Consider the following 20,863-nt stretch of genomic DNA (forward strand, 5'->3'; position numbering starts at 1 on the left):
AAAGAAACTTGTAACAGAGATCAGGCTTAGTTCATGCAGTACTGTAATATTTTTCAGTTTTATGTTCACTTTCAAATGAACAGATCAGATAACTAAGGGTTTTTTTCCTTTTTTAATTCCTATCATCAAATTTTAAGCTTAGCATCATTGCCATTTTTTCTACTTAATGGGATTAAACTAATGATTCACTTATTTTTGAAACCGTCTTTCCCACCCCAGCCCTCTTGTTTATCTCATCCACCTGTTATGTCTTGTCTTTTACCCTGTAAGCTGTTTGGGACAAGGACTGCCTTTTTCCCTATTTTTGTACAGTATCTAGCTCAATAGAGCTCCAGTCTGGTTGGCCTTTAGACATTACTGCAGTATAGATGTAGAAGAATAATTGTAGCAGTCAACTCTTACTACTTCTGAAAATTTCTGATTTCCAGACTCGGTCTCCAGAGCACACTGTGTTTTTGTATGACGATGAACAATGCTTAGTTCACATGAAGCTGGTAGAAATGGGATTAGCAGACTTTGATCAATGACATATGTAAGTACAGTAAACTTGAAGTGTCACTTGAGGCAATTATAAAAAGTAAGATTTTTTAAATCTAATATTTATTAAGCGATGGGCTCAATTGTTTTTTAAATAATCATCTGACCAGAACTAGCTTTTTTTTTTAATACTCTTTGGGTGCTAATGTAATGTAAATGGCAAATAGTTATTTTATAATAAATATGTAAACAAAAAAGTGCGTATAATATTAGAAAACAAAACATTGCAGCCCAACTGTACATTCTTGTGATCAGATGATAGCTACACAGTCCATGCTGCCTGTTTTCACACAGTCAAAAGCAGCTCTTGGTTCTTTGAGGAGCAAATCCTTGTCTGTTTGCTTAACCTGACCTGAAGTCTAGGATCTAGTTTGAGAGCCAACAAGGACTGGAACAAGCTATTAAGTTCAACCAGCGTACAGAGGGAAGAGAAACTTCTAGAGCCTGCTTGTAATCCAGATAATCACTGACGAAACAGGTGAAATTGCAAGTGACTGGCAATTCTACAGTATTCTCTGTACAAACAGTAGTGACAAGTTACATCTGCAAGAACCAAGCTGCTTCCTCCACTAGAACCTCTTCAACTCCCATATTCTGGGCAGTCTTTTTTCCCCATAGATAGCAAGATACTTTTTCTGTTAAACATTCATTTCAGAATCTTGTTACATGATATGCCTTGGTGCATGGTGGCATATTTCCTACTAGTCTCTTTGCTTATTAGTTTGCTTCACGGGTTTATTATGGTGACTAAACGAGTCATTCTTGTCTTTATAGTTGTATATGTTGTCCTATGATTACTTTTATAGTAATTGGTGAAACCAGAGGGAATCTGCACCAGTGCATAATGTATTAATGAGGCAGTATGGACTGTTCTTTCTGTATCTGGTAGTAGTTTCGACTCCTTAGTTAAGGAGCCTACCAGATACGGAGAAAGTAGCTGTTTTATTATCTAAATTTGACACTAGTTTTTGTGTTTCCAGGTATACTATATAGAGAGCTTTTGATGAAGACTACAGTATCTGAAGAGGAAAGGTTTTTTTTTGGGAGGGGGTTGGTGGTTGTTTTTTTTTTTAAATTTTGTTCTGGCATGTTAATTTGCCTTGTCTTGTTCTTTCTACATACAGTAATTGAGTGGAATGCCTGAAATACTCAGGTGCGGTTTTTTTGTTCAGAGCTGTTTTCATAACTATGGAAGGATAATGTTAAAATAAATATTTGTTTTGTTTACCTTGCATCTGAAAGAAAAAGCTTTTGTTTTATTTGTTGATGCTTTTCCTTCGTACTTGTACAAGGCAATAAGTTGTGGGTTACCTCGTTTATGTCATCTGAGGAGTGTGGGTTTCAAACCGCCAAAGCAAAACGACAGGTCCAGCACCAAGGACAGTTTGGAGGTCTTGACGTTTTCACTTTATTGCTTCGTTTGTACATGAGAGGGGAAAATAAAGGAACAAAATGATAGTGACCTAAGAGTGTTTGAAGTAATTAATGTTGGCACATTCAGTGTCTCATATATGAAATGACTTATTTATAAAAAGAAAAGGAGTACTTGTGGCACCTTAGAGACTAACCAATTTATTTGAGCATGAGCTTTCGTGAGCTATGAAGTGAGCTGTTGCTCACGAAAGCTCATGCTCAAATAAATTGGTTAGTCTCTAAGGTGCCACAAGTACTCCTTTCCTTTTTGCGAATACAGACTAACACGGCTGTTACTCTGAAACCTGACTTATTTATGGCTCTCAAGATTGCTCACCTAGTTCTAACATAATAGTCTCAAGAGTTAACATAGTCCTTTTTTAGAGCAACATCTCCCGAAGTTGTCAGCTTTTCTGGACATAGTTTTACAGCATGATTCAGAATTTTAATGACTTAGTGACCACCTGGAAATATCTAGCGTTTATAAACTGTTCTCTGTTCTTAGTACCTCCTGCAGCAAGCTTTTAATTTCTCCTTATAGAACATGCTCTCATCATACCAGTATTTTGGGTGTTTAGTAAAGATAGTATTATCTATGGGCCATGTGTATTGAAGAGCTTAAATGCACGCTCCAATTCCTCTCTCAGCAGACAGGAGCAAAGAGGAATTGGGCTAGATCTACACTGGAATTTAGGCACCTAAGTCCAAGAGTTAGAGGCCCAGATCATCCTCAGAACTCCTCAGTTGCTGCCTAATGCTGTAGGGGCCTAAATTCCCACAAATGGGCATGTTCAAGAGCACTTAAGTTCAGACCCAGCCGAGCTGCTTGACCCCCTAGCTCATGCCTAAGACCCAGCAGAATTCACAAACTAGGTCTTTCCTACTTTTCAGGAGCAGGGCTGCATCCAGTGATTCAGCACATTAGTCAGATCGCACTTCCCACAAAAGAGAGCTGAAGCCATCCAGATTGCAGTGTGTGTTGGTTAGGGCAATCTGCTGGGAGGTGGGAGACCTGTTTTCAAATTCCCAGTATGCTTGATTTGGAGCAGGAACTTAGACCTCCCACATCCCAGTTGAGTGCCCTAACCCTACCCCCCACCCCAGGCTATGGGATATTCACAGATGGGTCTTTCTCTGTCCCCTAAAAAGAAAAGGAGGACTTGTGGCACCTTAGAGACTAACCAATTTATTTGAGCATGAGCCTTCGTGAGCTACAGTTCACTTCATCAGATGCATACCGTGGAAACTGCAGCAGACTTTATATATACACAGAGAATATGAAACAATACCTCCTCCCACCCCACTGTGCTGCTGGTAATAGCTTATCTAAAGTGAGTATCAGGTTAGGCCATTTCCAGCACAAATCCAGGTTTTCTCACCCTCCACCCCCCCCCACACAAATTCACTCTCCTGCTGGTGATAGCCCATCCAAAGTGACAACTCTTTACACAATGTGCATGATAATGAAGTTAGGCCATTTCCTGCACAAATCCAGGTTCTCTCACTCCCTCACCCCCCTCCAAAAACCCACCCCCATACACACACAGACTCACTCTCCTGCTGGTAATAGCTCATCCAAACTGACCACTCTCCAAGTTTAAAACCAAGTTAAACCAGAACATCTGGGGGGGGGGGAGGAAAAAACAAGAGGAAATAGGCTACCTTGCATAATGACTTAGCCACTCCCAGTCTCTATTTAAGCCTAAATTAATAGTATCCAATTTGCAAATGAATTCCAATTCAGCAGTTTCTCGCTGGAGTCTGGATTTGAAGTTTCTTTGTTTTAAGATAGCAACCTTCATGTCTGTGATTGCGTGACCAGAGAGATTGAAGTGTTCTCCGACTGGTTTATGAATGTTATAATTCTTGACATCTGATTTGTGTCCATTTATTCTTTTACGTAGAGACTGTCCAGTTTGACCAATGTACATGGCAGAGGGGCATTGCTGGCACATGATGGCATAAATCACATTGGTGGATGTGCAGGTGAACGAGCCTCTGATAGTGTGGCTGATGTTATTAGGCCCTGTGATGGTGTCCCCTGAATAGATATGTGGGCACAATTGGCAACGGGCTTTGTTGCAAGGATAAGTTCCTGGGTTAGTGGTTCTGTTGTGTGGTATGTGGTTGTTGGTGAGTATTTGCTTCAGGTTGCGGGGCTGTCTGTAGGCAAGGACTGGCCTGTCTCCCAATCTGTCCCCTGAAGCTGTTCCACTTTGTATAAATACTAATTGGGCCAGAGAGAAAGAGACTAAAGCTGATGATTAGGGCAGTCATGTGGGATATGGGAGACCCAAGTTCATGTCCCTGCTCCAAATCAAGCAGGGCTGGGGGAGGGACCTTGAAACAGGTTCCTTATCTCTGAACTGAGTGCCTAACTGCTGTAGCTCTAAGGGGATGGGACGGTGTCTAATTTTTGAGTAAGACATGTTTATTAGGTTAGCCCCAACTCCAAGAAGAGGTTCACAGCTGTGAGTCCCCAAGCAGAGATAGGCACCTAACTCCTTTGAAGGGGGGAGTGGGGGGGCTTAAAGTAGCTCCCCACTGAGGATGCTGGCTTCTGTGAATCCCATTCTTAAGTGCCTAATTCACCCCATACATTGGAAAGGAGCCTGGGCACTTAAGTTGGAGCAGAGGATTCCACTGGACAACAGAGCACCTAAAAGTTAGGTGTCATAACACTGGGCACCCAAATCCCTTCCGGGATTTAGCTCTTCTGCCTCTGCTTTTACAATATCCTTTCTGGTATAATTCAGTACATTACATTAAGCAAATAGACAAAGTATGTCTTATTTCCTTTTCTCCCTTGTTTGCCCATTTTAAAATGCTTATTTTAATGCCACCTTATTTTGAAGGAAAACTCTGCTTAACTAGTTGTTTTGGTGGACCTCCAGCAGATCCTGCATTATTCTTAGAACACTGTTCAATTACAGACTCCTGGTAAGTTTGACTGTTCCATTTAATACATTCTTTTGAATACTAGCTTGTGATGCTCTTGAGTGAGCCCCAGTTTGCTATGAAATATTGAGTCTTATTCTTTGAAGTGTCCAATTTGAATGTGCCATAAACTTTACAGTGCCTACTGTATAGGCCTTGCTACCTGACTATCACCACCATTTTCAAGGGCTTGAGTCTGTTTTTGCTAAACGGCCATTTTCTCACCTCATAATTACTGATTATGTAGTTTGTTGGGCTTTCTTTTAAGGAAGAAAGATATAATGTAGTGAAAACTTAATGTCTTGCTTGATAACACTTTCATGGTGGTGAAATGGCCCAGCACCCATGGAACAATTGCTATACGATGGGCAGAATTCATAGTGTTTGTTCCAGTTACCTCAGTATTCTTTTTTTATTATCATCTGTCACTATATCTAAAATGTAATGTTTTCCAATGGCTAGTAGCTCCTAGCAAAATCGTAACTCCTTCAGGGTGGTAGAGGGAACTGCTACTATTTCTCCAGTTAACATGTTTTCTTAAAAGGCCCAAGTCCGCACAGGCACCCAGGAAGGAATTGTCACATACGGCATAGGAGTTTTTATATTTAATACCAACCAGTTAAGCACTAAATCTTATTGCTGCTATAAAGCAGAAGAATTGCCCCTATTTTACAGATGGAGCAATTGAGGCAGGGAGGTTATGGAACTTTTTCAGCTGTTGAAGTCCACACTCCTGTGGTGTGATCATGTGCTTTTCTTCCATCTTTGACTGTTTGATATTTTATTGTTTTGGATTATCACTGTACTCTACAATCCTCAGTCACAATCTTTGAGAGTGAAAGTTACTGCCTTATGTAGAAGAATCACAGCAGCATCTATCATTTCTCTATGAAACTTTACCATTTACTAGAGATGAGCTGCTGTAATAAAAGGGAAGGTAAGGAAAAATAGTTTTTTGGAGTATGTCAATATGTATGGGTGGTCCACTGTACACTTTGTGCACGCCCTTGCATGCTCAATTGGAGACTGCAAAGTAGTGTCTGCAGGAGCGTGCCTATGCAGAGCAGCACCTTATGCTCAGAACAAGGGCATAGAGGGAGATGCGAGCCCACTGCACCTCAGTTCCTTCTACTGTATTCAGCTTCTCACCTCAACTTTGAATTATTTATTTGGCTTAGTAGGGTTTTTTCTATTTCAGTTTATATTTTTATTTAGCACTGTCCTCCTTCCCCTCCTCTTTCTTTGATCTTCTGTGTCAAAGCATACTTTGTCATGCCTGAGACCTTGGGGCATAAAACCTGTGGGACTTACCACAGGTTCTTTCCCCGCAGTGATGGACACTCTAGTTGCCTGCAGTGATTGGGGGAATCACAAGGTTTTTCTGGATTTCAAAGGCAGATCCAAGAAAGAGAGAGACTAGACTTAAGCTCCTATACAATGGCCTCTACAGTACAGCCTGCCTTGGTCCCACAGTTGCTGCTTCGTCTGTGCCATTAGCCAGTAAGCACAAGAGGAAAATACCTCTCCCCACAAGGAAAAGGACTGATCACCCCATCAAATTCATTTTCAGGAGATCTCATCCCTTTATGGGTACAGTAGAGACTCCAATCAACTCCAGTACTGAGGTGTCCATGTTGCAGAAGAAATCATCTTTAGACATAGCTCCCACTCTCAGAGCAACTACTGCAGCAGCACTATCTGACACAATGTGGCACCGCAAGATACACAGAGCTACCATCCATGCTCCAGTACCAGTATCTCACCATACCTCTGAAAGGGGAGATCACCACAGTCCTACGACAGCCTCCATCTCACCAGGCAGCACTGACCCAAACTTCATTTGACAGCTATCAGAACCCTCCACCTCCTTCCAGGTTCCTTTTGTGAGTATCTTATTATCTCTGCTGAACCTGAGTCACTAGGGAAGATCTACCTCCCTATACAAAAGCAACAAGTTACAATTTGTTTGTGTCCAGCCTTTGGTACTAGTTAGACCCTCCCATACTGTGATGTTTCACTCCATGATTAACACACATTCCAAATTACACATTTTATTGAGCATTTTCCAAAAGATCAGCTTCAGTCTATCAGTGCTGAAGGACAGTTGGTTGTGAAAGCCTCCCTGTAAATTGCCCAAGATATTGCTGACAGCCTCCAGTCCTCAGGCCTTCCAAGAAAAGTTCAAAACAGTGGAAGACCTTGTGTTATGAAGGGCCTATGCTCTTCAGTAAACCTAAGACTCCCCTCTCCACATACTCAAGACACCAGAGCAGTGTTGTAATAACTGGGGATTTATGTGCCTGTAACAAAAAGGCACTTTAGTAGATCCCAAGCTGCTCAAAGATAGAGATCATTCCAGTACCATCAGCACACTTTCTCTAAGCAGCAGGAGCCCACAAAAACAGGTATCTCCCAGCCATACTTCTACCCACTTAGCCCCTGCTTTTAAAAGGCACTTTTGACACCTTGGTTGAGGGCATAAACTAATTCACTCCAATGGATCACCTGTTGTGCAACTACCCTCCTCCCCCTTGAAGATTAGCACATTACCTCAGACAAATGGATACTGAAGGTTGTCAAATTAAGATATGCTATCCACTTCCATTCTATTCCTCCCTTGAGCCCTACCCCTCATCCTTCTCATGAGGAACTCTTAAAACAAGTTGCCTCTTCTCCTTCTGGGAGCAATAGAACCAGCCTGACCAGAGTCATCAGAAGAGAGTTCAGTTCCAATTACTTCCTTGTTCCTAAGAAAGATGCAAACCAATCCTTGACTTAAAATAACTCTCCTAGCACAGCACTTCAGAATGGTGACATTAGCTTCCATAAGTTCATCCTTAGATCCAGGAGACAGATTGTTGTACTTGACTTTAAGGACACCTACTTTCATGTAGCCATCCACCCCTCCCACAAGTATTTCCCAAGTTTTGTGCTCTGGGGAGAGCACTGTCAATATCAAGGTTTTTCTGTTTGGACTCTCCTGGTCCCCCAGGGTATTCAGATATTCTCTTTAGTAATAAGAAAAGGAGTACTTGTAGCACCTTAGAGACTAACAAATTTATTTGAGCATAAGCTCATGAAAGCTAATGCTCAAATAAGTTTCATAGAATATCAGGGTTGGAACGGACTTCAGGAGATCATGTAGTCCAACCCCCTGCTCCAAGCAGGACCAATCCCTAAGTGGCCCTCTCAAGAATTGAACTCACAACACTGGGTTTGGCAGGCCAATGCTCAAACCACTGAGCTATCCCTCCCCAGTATTTGTTAGTCTCTGAGGTGCCACAAGTACTCCTTTTCTTTTTGCGAATACAGACTAACATGTCTGCTACTCTGAAATCTGTGGTAATAGCTTGCCTCAAATTCAGTGTTCCCATGTTCGGATGGCTTCTCAGAAGCTGGTTGCCCCAAGAGATCCAGTTGTCAACATCCAGAGCATTAACAGTATTCCAATCTCTGGGCCTTCACATCAACTGCAAAAAAAAAAAATCCATACTAGCTGCAGTACAGGGAATAGACTTTGTAGGAGCTACTCTGGACTCCACAACAGCAAGAGCCTCCCTATCCAAGGAGAAATTCTCCACCCAGTCCAACCTAATTTCAAGATTACAGGCAGCCCACAAATAGTGAGGTCTTGTCAACAGGTCTGGGTCACATCAGCCTCCATGTATGTGACTACATGGAGATGCCTCCAGACATGGATAAGAACAGCATATACCCAAACACACAGAGCCTGTCCAAATGCATCAGAGTGCTTGGAAGGTGTTGGATTCTTAGATGGTGGAAAGACCCTTGGAGGGTCTGTGTTGGAGTCCCATTTTTGCATCCAGCACCTTCAAAAGCATAGCACATGCATCTGTTGGGATGGAGAGCTCACCTACCAATAGCCAGCACAGGGCCAATGGTCAGCACAGGAATCTGCAGTCACTATCACTATACTGAAGCTAAGAGCAGTAGGATATGTTTGCCAATGCTTCCTTCATGCCATACAAGGTCACTCAGGATAATGCCTGACAACAAGGCAGCAATGTATTACTTCAGCTGCCAGTCCTTATGCGCAGTGTCACTAAAGCTATGGAACTGGTGCATCTCCAATAGGGTAGAAATAGCAGCAGTCTATCTACCAGGCCTCCAGAATATAATTGCAAATTCCCTGAGCAGGTACTTCTGGCAAGATCACAAACAGGAGCACAAAACTAGTTTCCACAACATCTGCCAGCCTGCGATAGACCTCTTGACTGTCTGAACAATGGAAAATGTCATCTGTTCTACTCCAAGGGATTTTATGGCCACAACTCTCTAGTGGTTTCCCTGATACGCATAAAGAAGATTCCAGGGTCATGGTGTTTGTCATCGGTAGCTACCGGTGTGGTGCTCCACTCTTGTTCGATGATAACAGTCGGCTGCGTGCGTGTTCCCTCTGTGTACTGCCCCAGCTCTGCACAGATAGCTAACACAGCAGCCCCTGAGAGAACCCCCCAAAACCACAGACTCTAATAAGGTATGAAGAAACCCAAGCTAGGTTTGTCAAATGAAGCACAATAATAGTTTCCTATAGACTCTACCGGGCATACTATGAATTTGTGCTCCCCAACAATGGCCACAGCTCAGACAGTGACAGGACACACCACTGCCCCCTAGGCTGGACAAAGATGTGCACTCCAGGGCCTACTTTTATACTGTTGCAGGACAGATTACTCATCATAGTTCAAAAATCTATCCATCATGTTGTCCTTTTGACTCTGTTTTTAAGATGCACCTGCCTGTTCCTTGTTAGGTCTATGGAGTGTCTTGCTGCTGTCTTGGCACAAGTTCCTCTCATTGGGGGGGAGGGGTGTGTGTGTGTGTGTTCATGCCTTTAACAACCTTTTCTTGCCAACCTCTGTGAGTGGGACCGGCCTCTGGCTCAGCCCAGCTTTGCTTATCATTGCCTGGAATTACTTTGGTTGAGGCTTCAGGCCTCAGACTGGGCCTCTGATACAAGAATATGTTTCAGGCCTCCTTTTGCTACATGTTAACTAACTGTACCATTAAATCCTCAAGACCCTTCTCAAGCTGCACTGTGAGGTATCCTCAGAGCACCCTGCTTGGTTGAGCCAAGTGTGGTACACAAACCTCATCTCTCTCTCAAAAGGTAACACCCCTCAGACTTTCTATGACAAAAGGCATATTGACCCACGACTTAGGGCCCTCATCAGTCCTCACCCTTTCTCCTTGAATCTGAGAGCATGGAAGTGCCCTTTTTGGTTAAAATTCAGTCAGTTCTCTTATCCAAGAGAAAGGCCAGTATTTGCAAGTCACCTCCAGAAGTGGAAGCGCTTCCAGTTTGGTGCCCCATCCCATCTTCTCTAGCCTTGGAGGTTCCACTTTCCAAGATCCTGGACTATGTATTAGAATAAAAAAAAAAAAGACTCTGATAGAGGTCATTTGAGACACCCTTCCTCTAACCTAGCCAGGACTTCAGTGGCTGGGGTGTGACCAAAGACACCGGAGTTCTTAAGGGCCTATGCAACTTGTTTTCTCCTGTTTGACAACTTCCCCCCACCCCCACAGACCTCAGCCTGGTTTTAAACACAAAAAAACCCATCCCTATGAAACAGTGGCAACCTGTTCCCCCCTCCACCTCTCTCTCAAAATTTTGATCTTAATCACCATTCCCTCAGCAAGGTGATCTGGGAGCACTCATGGTGGACCCACAGTACACCACCTTCTGCAAAGACAAGGTTACACTACATCTCCATCCTTGCTTCCTCCCAAAGGTCTCCTTGAAATCACTAACCAGGACATTTGCCTTCCAGTTTTCTGCACAAAACCTCATGCCTCCAGAAAGAAAGAAAGCTTTCATTCACTGGATGTCAGAAGGGCATTTGCTTTCTAGCTGGACAGAGCTTAAACCATTCCAGGCTACTTAAATTAGTTGCAGATAGGATGAAGGACTAACCGATTTCCACACTAAGATTGTCAAAGTGGATTTCAGGTTGCATCTTGACCTGCTATGAAAATGCAACAGTGCAACTCCCCCGAGTAGCAGCACATTCCACTAGTGTTCAGTCCACAGCTATAGCACTACTGAAGGACATTGTACTGCTACATAGTCTTCTATCCATATCTTTGCCAAGTATGTCATCTTACCTGCCTCCAGAGACACCATATTCAAAGTGATCTGGACTTACCTCTTCGGCACCCCCCCCCCCCATTGACTTACTGCTTGAGAGTCTCCTACAGTGGAGCCCCCGTAAGGGACATACTTGAAGAAGGAGAGGTTACTTACCTTCCAGCAATGAGGTCTTTGAGATATTTTTGCCTTAGGGGTATTCAAAATTCTGCTATCCTTCCCCTCTACTGTGGAATTCGGCTTCACAGTTAAGGAACTGAGTGGCAGCAGGCTTGTACCTCCCTGGATGCCCCCCTCTGAGCAACTGGAACTGCTCTGTGCAAGCATGAGCCTGCAGACACTACATTGCATGCCCAAATGAGAGTGCACGAACACCAAGTTGTGTCTTATGTCCCTATGGAAGAACTTAGGTTACTGTAAGCTAAGTAACCTCTTCTTGCCATGCAACAAGTCCATTTGGTGAGTCCCAAGTATCAACAAATGATAGAATTCACATTTTATACACTACCCAAATAAAGTGATAAGCACCACTGATGCTTAGATTCTGCTTCAGGTGGTCTTGCAGCATTACATGCAGCTTAGCTCTTATGTTCGTGGCTAGTTAGGATTCAGCTCTAGCACCAAATATCTTAGCAGCTGGCAATTAGTTTTAGCATCGCTCTTCAATGTCTAATACAAAGTCTCCTTGAACCCCTAAGGCTACTGCTCACCAACCTGTCGATTGCGGTGGTTGTGGGTGCAGGCTGCCTCTCCCTTTCCCCCAGAGACATGCCAGCCACTTCTGGGTGTGGCGTGAGGCCATGGCAGGCAGGCAGCCTGCCTGAGTCCTGCTGTGCCACTGATCGGGAGCTGCCGGTGGCATGCGCCTCCCAACTGGAGCCTGCACTTTGCACCTCGAAGCCCTGCCCCAGCCCTGAGCCCCCTCCTGCACCCAAACTCCCTCTAAGAGCTTGCACCCCAAACCCCTGCCCCAGGTTCAGCCAATGCACAACCCACAGTTGAGATTGTTACACTGATTTGTGACAGTCCCTGAAGGATTTTGGATCTATAAACCACACATGACATTAATAAAAAGTAAAACTCATGAAATGTCCAGTGGATTCTATGAGATTAGGTGCAGTGTGACCACATGACCCCTGCACCCAAACTCCCTCCCAGAGCTCACACCTCGCACTCCTACAGCCCAAACCCCTGCCCCAGGCTTAGTGTGGAGCCCCCTTCCACATTCAACCCCTTGGCCCCAGCCCAGAGCCTGCACCCCAACCCCCTGCTTCTGCCCGGTTAGAGTGAATGAGAGTGGGGGAGAGTGAGCAACAGACTGAGTGGGGCAGGGCAGATCCTGGATACATCTTAAATTCAAAGTGATTTTGTGCATATAAAGGGTGGAGACCACTGCCTTAGGCATAAGGTTTTAATCACTTCAGACTGCAAATCCTGTAGCTGACAACAGCACTTGGTTTCTTTCACCAGCAAGACTTATTGCATCTAGTGATAAATAATTAAATATATGCTACTTTGAAAGGGAATTTAGGAAGTAGCTGCTTAACTCACATATGAAAGCAGACAGAAATTTCTCAAAGTAAGCCCTTTTGACAGACAAAGTCAGAGACATCTCCTTAATATCATTGTTTATTTTAAAAATAAATTTATTTTAGACAAACAAAATTATGTACAATATGTACATTGGGTAAAGTTGGTTTGTTTTTTTAACAAATATACACTTTTGCTAAGCGTGATAGGTGCTTACAAGAGTTTCATAAGTCATATGTTATAACTTAGTGTCCATTATAACATTACCATCCTTGTCCTTAACTCTTACTCTCCCACAGACATATTTTGTTTCCTGGTGTCCATTCGCATACACAGTCTTGACAGTGCCATCTGGATATTCACGTCTCTTGAACTGTGGCGTATGCAGCTCTCTCTGGCCATTGTTAAATTCTATAGTTTTGCTTCCATCTCTGTATTAAATGAGTGTATACAATTAAATATAAAATACACAAAAGGCACTGTACATAGACTGACAGGGCCAGCCTTAAACTGAAATTCCAACACCATACTAACAGTTATTCCTAGGCAGGAATTTAATTGAATGTAGAAATTTGTAAAGATTCTCAAAGAGCATGCACTGTTTTTCTAGAACTTTATAGTTGTCAAAAAACAAACTCATTAAAATCACAATAAAGTTGATAAATATCTCAGCTGATCACTAGTGTTGCAGTTAATTTTAAACAATATTAAAGCTGCATTCTGAAAGCAATTTTTTAAAAAAAAGTTCAGAGAGGCTGTTTTAATAGTTAAAGCAAGGAAGGAGAAGTAGAGATCACTGAAGTGTAAAAGTATGAGAATCATTAGAAACATGCAGCTTTGGAAAGTTTATTCTTGATTTAGTTAAATCAAGGTATGAAATATAGCTTACCATCCTATTTGAAGCATTGGAAGGCCCAAACAAATTTGTCCCTGATTCAGGAAAAGTATTTAAGCACATGCTAAAGTGCTTTCCTGTTTCAGGGCCTATATTAGTACATGCAATTAAATAAATGAATGCTTGGACTCTGTCTCTTAAAAGCAGATTATGACAACATGTACTTTGTGTAAATACATTAGTTAGTATAAACTGCTACATTTCTTCTATATATCAGATATGATGTATCAAACTTTTTCAAGTGTAAGCTTCTCAAAAGCTCAATAAGGTTTTAAATGAAGTCTTTTCTATTACTAGTGGATTACCACAGTTATACAAATATTCATTTTTCATCCTTTCATACAATATATCCATCTTAACTTGAAGACAAGCACTGTACACAGAAAATGAGTACTCAAGGAAGGGTGGATGAACTTCAGTGTGCCAAGAACTCTTTCCCCCACTCTACTGTGTGGGAACATGTAGGGTATATTAAAAGTAAAAGTTTACCTCTGCACACGAACAATAGTGCCATCTGGAAAAATGCTTTCCTCTCCCCCATCCATAAATAAATTCTTAATAGTTTGGTCAGGAAATGTAATTTCTTTCCTTCCATCAGGGTAATGCTTCTCTGTAACAATGTACATATTTTGTTTCAAAATAACTATAGAAAGTTTTTATATGAAAATTAAACTATACAGATAAAAGGTTCATAGTTTTTACCTATTTGTCCATTTGAGAAATGTAAGACTTCTAACCCACCAGGGTATGTAGTATGAGTTGTCTGGGCATCTGCATAATAGTAAATCTGTAGAGAAGAATAGATCGTAAGTGTCTTTAAGAAAATCTGGCCATATAAACTGTCAGGAAGATAATTTGGATACATACCACTCTTTGATCAGGCATAACTTGTTTCACATCCCCATTAAAGAATGTTACAGTTATGGTCTTTCCATCCGAACTCATTTCTTTCCGTGTTCCATTAGGGAAAAATATAAGATGACAGCCATTTTTTAAAACCTTTTCAACCTAAAAGGTAAATTACATAAAGGTGGATGTTCAGCAATAAAACTGGTATAACATTTCCAACAATAATTTCAATTAAAATTAAATTCTTTGGTCATTTTAGCAGTTTGACAGAGTTTGAGCTATTGACAGGCAAATCAGCATTAAACGAATATTTGTCTGACTTTTGCCCAGACTTTAAGACTGAGCTCTTTGAGAGCCAAAGTTTGTTTGCATTTCTCATCCAACCTTGAATTTCCATAACTTTCCATTGTCTGGTTTGACACAATAATAGTAATAAAATGCAGCCAGAGACGCTGTTGTGGAACCAGAAAGCAACACACAGGAATAACCATTTATGGATTTGTCATCCACATTCCTGAAACAGTTTCTCACATTTTGTCAAACCAGTTCTCCAATAATTTTCTCCAATAAGCAAACAAAGTAGTTTCTTTTCCCTTAATTGTATAAACCTAATAGTCAAACAGAATAAAAAGACAGTCCCTGACCCAAAGAACTTAAACTAAGTATAAGACAGATTGATTGGGGTGGGGGGAGTGTGTACAAGAAACAAATGAGACCCTCGTTTTCCGTTTTTTTGCTGGTTTGGTCATTTCCAATTGGACTCAAGTAAGAAACCATCCTATGTGTATATATGGAACAGTTTACAACACACAATTTTTATGGAAGTGATTTAGGTATTTAGATTTTAACATTTATCTTAGACTCTAAATGCCTCACAAATGAAAGGGATACCCACCCAACAGCCCCATATATAAACTGAACAAGAGAGGCACCGCAGCCCTGACAAAGATGAGTTCCCCGAAAGAGTGAATTAATTGCCCAGATCTATTCTCTGTAGCCTCGTAAAGGAAATCTGATCCTACCTTTCCATCAGGATAGTTAACTTCTCCCTGTATTTCTTCACTACCTGTAGACACAAGAAAAGGGGACTCTAATGGCACACACGTTTCAGTAGGGGACATGTCCTGAAATGAAAAGATTTCTCTAGTAAGCAACTGTGACAGAGTACAACCCTGTATTAATACCCTCCACACTACTGTAATAATCATTGTACAAATTATGTCCTGTGAGGTATCATTTGAAAACTAATAACTCACTGTCAATATCACGATGAAATACATACAATATTACATGTAAAATTAGGAACAAATTGAAATCATGACTGAAGTTTGTTTATCAGACCAGTCTGGGGAGGGGGTAAACCTGTTTCTCAAAGACAAAGGACAAGCCTCTTGCCAGGTGTAAATCTACAAAGTGGCCATTCTTTGACAAAGGGGGGCTTGAACAAACATCTGCATCTTAGCAAACAGCAGCATGAAACCTGGTTCACCTCAAAACTCCAGCCTCACAGCGGGAATGAACTTCATTTAAGGGTAGCCTTAAGGAAAATGTATTTCAAAGGGGGACTGAGCTATAAAGTGAGGGGCAAAAAAACCCTAAGTTATCTCTCCCTTGATTTCACCTTGAACCAAATCTGGAGTGTTATGTTTTAGTACTAGGAAGCACTTGATCTCTATTTCTCTTGTAACCATTTCTACTTTAATGCCTTTCACATAAAACCTCTCTTTGTAATTAAATAAACTTGTTTTATTCTTTGATCAAAACTAGTCCAGTGTTGTCTCTGAACTGAATTGTGTGGGTAACTCCATTTAAAGTAACAAATTGTTGGATATGGATCCCCTTAGAGGGGCAACAAATGTGAGAAAGCTGGAGAGTGCAGAACATGTTTTGGGGGGAAATTTGGGACTGGAAGTGTGTTGGGATCACCTTGCAAGTAGTAACCAAGGCTCATGGAAGCTAGAGTGAGATGGCAGGTCTGCAGCTCTGCATAGCCACTTAGGGTGTGACCTGCATGCTGTTTGTTAGGGGCCCAGCTTGGGAGCTTACAGAAGCAAAGCATTGTGAGACACCCCAAGTTGCAAGGCAGGTGACGAGACAGCCCCTCACTAGTCTGGATTGCAACCTGGAATGTGACAGCATTAAATCAAGCTCCATTTTTGTGGGATTTTTCTGGAACATAAAGGTAATCTAACTTTTCTATCACATCTGGTATCTTTTTTTACGCAGCCAAACTTGAGGGATTTTTCGGGAAGTGAGAAGGCAGCTCATGAAAGCAAGGAGGGACCAAGAGAATCATCAACCCAAAGCACCTAGAGAAAAGATCTGATATAGCTTATTGGATAATGACAAATCCACACACAAGATTTGTTAGGTTTTGGCAATCAGCTTTTGCCCAGATTGTTAAAGTGGATCTCATAATAACAGATTCCAATCTGGTGCTTAACTTAAATCATCAGTAACAACAGATTCCAAGGCACAGAATTATTATTCAAGTTTCATATACTTCTAGCAAATGCTACATACAGTAATTGATAAAGATGTATTATGTCTCAACTACCTGCATTTTTACAAAATCCACTTGTTCTTTCTTCAGAAAAGAGATAAACATCCAGTTTTTTCTACAAACATTTATTAAAATTCGGTAAATTTTGTAAGATACTTTGCTTAGCTACAATTGAATATCACCAAACATCTCCCCCTGCTGTAACCAAAAAAAATATGGTTCCAAATACTAGATGCAAGTGTAATTTTCTGTACAAGTATTCTGCATTACCAAAGTGTAGTTTAATATTGTAGTCATTACTAAATCTTGTCTAGTGTTCTTATGGTAGTTCCACAAATCACTTTTCAGGCTTCACATTTATGTAATGCAGATAACTATTATTTGGAATCAAGTCAAAATAGACAACATTCTGGTACAGGACTTACTATCATAAAAGTCCTAGAGGAATCTTCTAGTGTCATCACTATCTTGTCAAAGTTACTCCCATCACTAACAGGTGCTGATTTAGGTCTTCTAGAAGGCTTTCCTGTTCAAATTATAAAAACTTAATTTTACATCATCTCAGCAGCCAAGAAGCAGTTTGGGTGTTATAAGCAAATATAATGATCAGAATGATAAACTATACTGGATATCTGCATATCTCATGTGCAGTGTTAACTTGAAAGCAGTATCTTCAGCTACTCAAGAAGAATTAATATCCAGTTAAGTGTGTTACCTCAGATATATTATTGCTTGCTATAGTAGCAAAGAGCTACAATTTATGTTTCAGAGTAGCAGCCATATTAGTCTGTATTTGCAAAAAGAAAAGGAGTACTTGTAGCACCTTAGAGACTAACCAATTTATTTGAGCATGAGCTTTCGTGAGCTACAGCTCACTTATTCAGATGCATTCAGTGGAAAATACAGTGGGGAGATTTATATGCATAGAGAACATGAAACAATGGGTATTACCATACAGACTGTAACGAAAGTGATCACTTAAGGTGAGCTAATACTAGCAGGAGAGCAGTGGGGGTGGGAGGAACATTTTGTAATGATAATCAAGGTGGGCCATTTCCAGCAGTCCTTGCTTACAGACAGCCCCCCAACCTGAAGCAAATACTCACCAGCAACCACACACCACACAACAGAACTACTAACCCAGGAACCTATCCTTGCAACAAAGCCCGTTGCCAACTGTGCCCACATATCTATTCAGAGGACACCATCATAGGGCCTAATCACATCAGCCACACTATCAGAGGCTCGTTCACCTGCACATCCACCAATGTGATATATGCCATCATCTGCCAGCAATGCCCCTCTGCCATGTACATTGGTCAAACTGGTCAGTCTACATAAAAGAATAAATGGACACAAAATCAGATGTCAAGAATTATAACATTCAGAAACCAGTCGGAGAACACTTCAATCTCTTTGGTCACTCAATTACAGACCAAAAAGTTGCAATTCTTCAACAAAAAAACTTCAAAAACAGACTCCAAGGAGAGACTGCTGAATTGGAATTAATTTGCAAACTGGATACAATTAACTTAGGCTTGAATAGAGACTGGGAGTGGATGGGTCATTACACAAAGTAAAACTATTTCCCCATGTTTATCCCCACCCCCACCGTTCCTCAGATGTTCTTGTCAACTGCTGGAAATGGCCCACCTTGATTATCACTACAAAAGGTTCCTCCCGCCCGCTGCTCTCCTGCTGGTAATAGCTCACCTTAAGTGATCACTCTCATTACAGTCTGTATGGTAACACCCATTGTTTCATGTTCTCTATGTATATAAATCCCCCCACTGTATTTTCCACTGCATGCATCTGATGAAGTGAGCTGTAGTTCACGAAAACTTACGCTCAAATAAATTTTTGTTAGTCTCTAAGGTGCCACAAGTACTCCTTTTCAATTTAAGTTATGAAAGTCATAATAAATGTGCTATCTATATTATATTTTATTTATAGATTTCAAATTATAAAAAAGGCACCTTTTCAAAGCTCTAGGTGCCTAACTCATTTATTAATTATATAATGAAATAACAGCACTGAGATAATCATTCCAATAGGAACTCAGCCAGCAAAACACCTACAGAGAGATTCCTTTCTACCCCTTTTGATTTATAAGCTCATCCTTGTTCTTTTCCAAAATAACCCTATAATGGTGTGTCCTTGCAGCATTCATGGAAGGTTTGGAACAAGTGAGGGGAACAATTTCCAGCATCTCGAAACCCTCACAGAGAACAGAAATGTCCTTCCAGCTACCCACTCTTTCATAGTGAGGGATGTCCAGTTTAGGCACTGATGCAGACTGTAGCTGTGGCAACCTGGGACCAAAAGAAAGGCGATCTCTCAGGTACACCAGTCTCAAGACAGATAAGGCTTCATAGGTCATAAGCCAAGACTTAAACTATACCCAAAAACCAACAAACACCCAGTGAAGATCCTAGCATCATATGCTCCCAACAAAATGCCTCACTCAGTAAGTGAGCCACACCATTCTGTACCAGCTTCATTCCTTGAATGATTTTAAAGATGTAACCCCATATAGAGTGCATAGCTATGCTTTCGTTAAGATAATTGCAAACAGCAGCAAGGTTCACATCTGAAAGATTGCAACCTCCTAGCCAGACGCAGATGTAAAAACAAAAAAAAACCTGGACTACTGCTGTAATTGGAGAGTCAAACAGCAGCTGGGATCTGAAAAAAAAATCACTCCTAAAATGCAAATCTTAGTATCTAATGGTGGATGGATTCCCTCAAATCCAAGGGACCAATTATTTCCAGCTGCTTCCCCATCACCTCGACTTTTACCTCATTCTGATCTGGACTGAGCAGCCAACTCAGTCATTCATGGCCCAATCTTAGTTAGAAGCTGTCTGAGTCACATCATCCAAGTTGAAAATGACATATACACTTTTTGGTGTCATCAGCATACTGAAAACATACTTTATGCTTTCCTACTAACCCGCCTAATGGCCCCATATATATGTTGAACAGGAGGAGGTGATAGAACGGCACCCTGCAACACCCACCACTTTAGAGGTCTTCAGAAATTGCCTCCAACTACCTCTTTTGTGATTTCTCAGAGAGAAAATAATCACAGCACTGAAGAGCAATCCTGTGCTCTCCCACTAGAGTCTGTAAGCACGCGAACACTACCTGGTGATCAAAACGGTATCCAAGGCAGTTGATCGATCTAATACTACTAGCACAGATACCTTATCTTCATCCATTGCCAGGAGATCACTGACCAATGCAGTCTCTGGGCCATACCCAGTTCTGTACCCAGAGTGGGAAGGAAATCAGGGACACACCTACATACTGAGAGAGCTGTGTCCACAACTTTCTCCACAATCTTATCCAAGACGATATTTATTATTTATCAGAGCATTAAGTCTGATTTTTAAACTTTCACATGCATTATATTTTTGGACTATTTAATACATGCATTGCCTGAGGGAAATAAAGATATTACCAATTATCAGTTGCTGCAAACAAACATTAAAACTGGCAATTTTCTTTTAAAGAGTTAATACAATTCTCCTATTGAATAAATATTTATACCTTTTACTGGTGAATAACCTTTGCCATTCATCTTGCTACTCTTTTCCACTTGAGGAACTGGAGACAGAAACTGTTTTTTTTGAAATCTAGTTGATGGACTCTGAAAATACATAATAAAGATTTTATTTAGTTCAAGAATGGTTTATTCATAGCACTCATCAACACAGACCACTTGTCCATAATTTTTATAGCAATGACTGTTAATTATACACTTTTAAAGTATATTGTGAAGGGAATAAAGACTGAGCTCCTCTTTCCTCTACTTCCTCACTATGCACAATCCCAGAATTTTACCTTGGTGCAGTTAACCAGGGATAAGTATACTCCTCCTTACATTAGTTTAAGTTTTAGTAGTCTAACTGTGAAATCCTTCAGTGAAGACTGGCTGGTTTCACTGGATAATCTTTAGAGTGCAAAGGCACCAAAGTCAATTGCATCTGATTTCCCTATCGAACTCCAAAATAATTCAGTTTGAGAGAGCAAGATCCTGGAGAGCATGGTACCTGCACACAGTGAAAATCCAGGTTTATAGGGG

The 20,863-nt window shown here is 41.2% G+C and overlaps 2 protein-coding genes across 6 annotated transcripts in view; one reads left to right on the forward strand and one right to left on the reverse strand.

Moving 5' to 3' along the window:
• The window catches only part of RNF17 (ring finger protein 17), a 200,654-nt gene extending 200,127 nt beyond the window's left edge, over window positions 1-527 (forward strand). The window contains exon 39 of the mRNA XM_077805985.1: window positions 429-527. Coding sequence (XP_077662111.1) covers window positions 429-527 — 99 coding nt within the window. The remainder of the gene's footprint in view (window positions 1-428) is intronic.
• A 12,083-nt stretch (window positions 528-12,610) lies between these two features.
• The window catches only part of CPAP (centrosome assembly and centriole elongation protein), a 28,906-nt gene continuing 20,653 nt past the window's right edge, over window positions 12,611-20,863 (reverse strand). For 2 of the 5 annotated variants that reach the window (XM_077809030.1, XM_077809022.1), the window contains 7 exons: window positions 20,329-20,428; window positions 17,202-17,302; window positions 15,296-15,397; window positions 14,292-14,432; window positions 14,127-14,211; window positions 13,914-14,034; window positions 12,611-12,960 (listed from right to left, as the gene is read on the reverse strand). In XM_077809030.1, coding sequence (XP_077665156.1) covers window positions 12,768-12,960; window positions 13,914-14,034; window positions 14,127-14,211; window positions 14,292-14,432; window positions 15,296-15,397; window positions 17,202-17,302; window positions 20,329-20,428 — 843 coding nt within the window. In that variant the 3' untranslated portion in view covers window positions 12,611-12,767. Of the gene's footprint in view, window positions 12,961-13,913; window positions 14,035-14,126; window positions 14,212-14,291; window positions 14,433-15,295; window positions 15,398-17,201; window positions 17,303-19,030; window positions 19,089-19,982; window positions 20,218-20,328; window positions 20,429-20,863 lie in introns of those variants that run through there. The other 3 variants (XR_013345016.1, XR_013345017.1, XR_013345019.1) reach the window with 3 other exon arrangements.

Source organism: Eretmochelys imbricata, chromosome 1, assembly GCF_965152235.1.
Source record: "Eretmochelys imbricata isolate rEreImb1 chromosome 1, rEreImb1.hap1, whole genome shotgun sequence".
In the NCBI taxonomy this organism is placed as follows: Eukaryota; Metazoa; Chordata; order Testudines; family Cheloniidae; genus Eretmochelys; species Eretmochelys imbricata.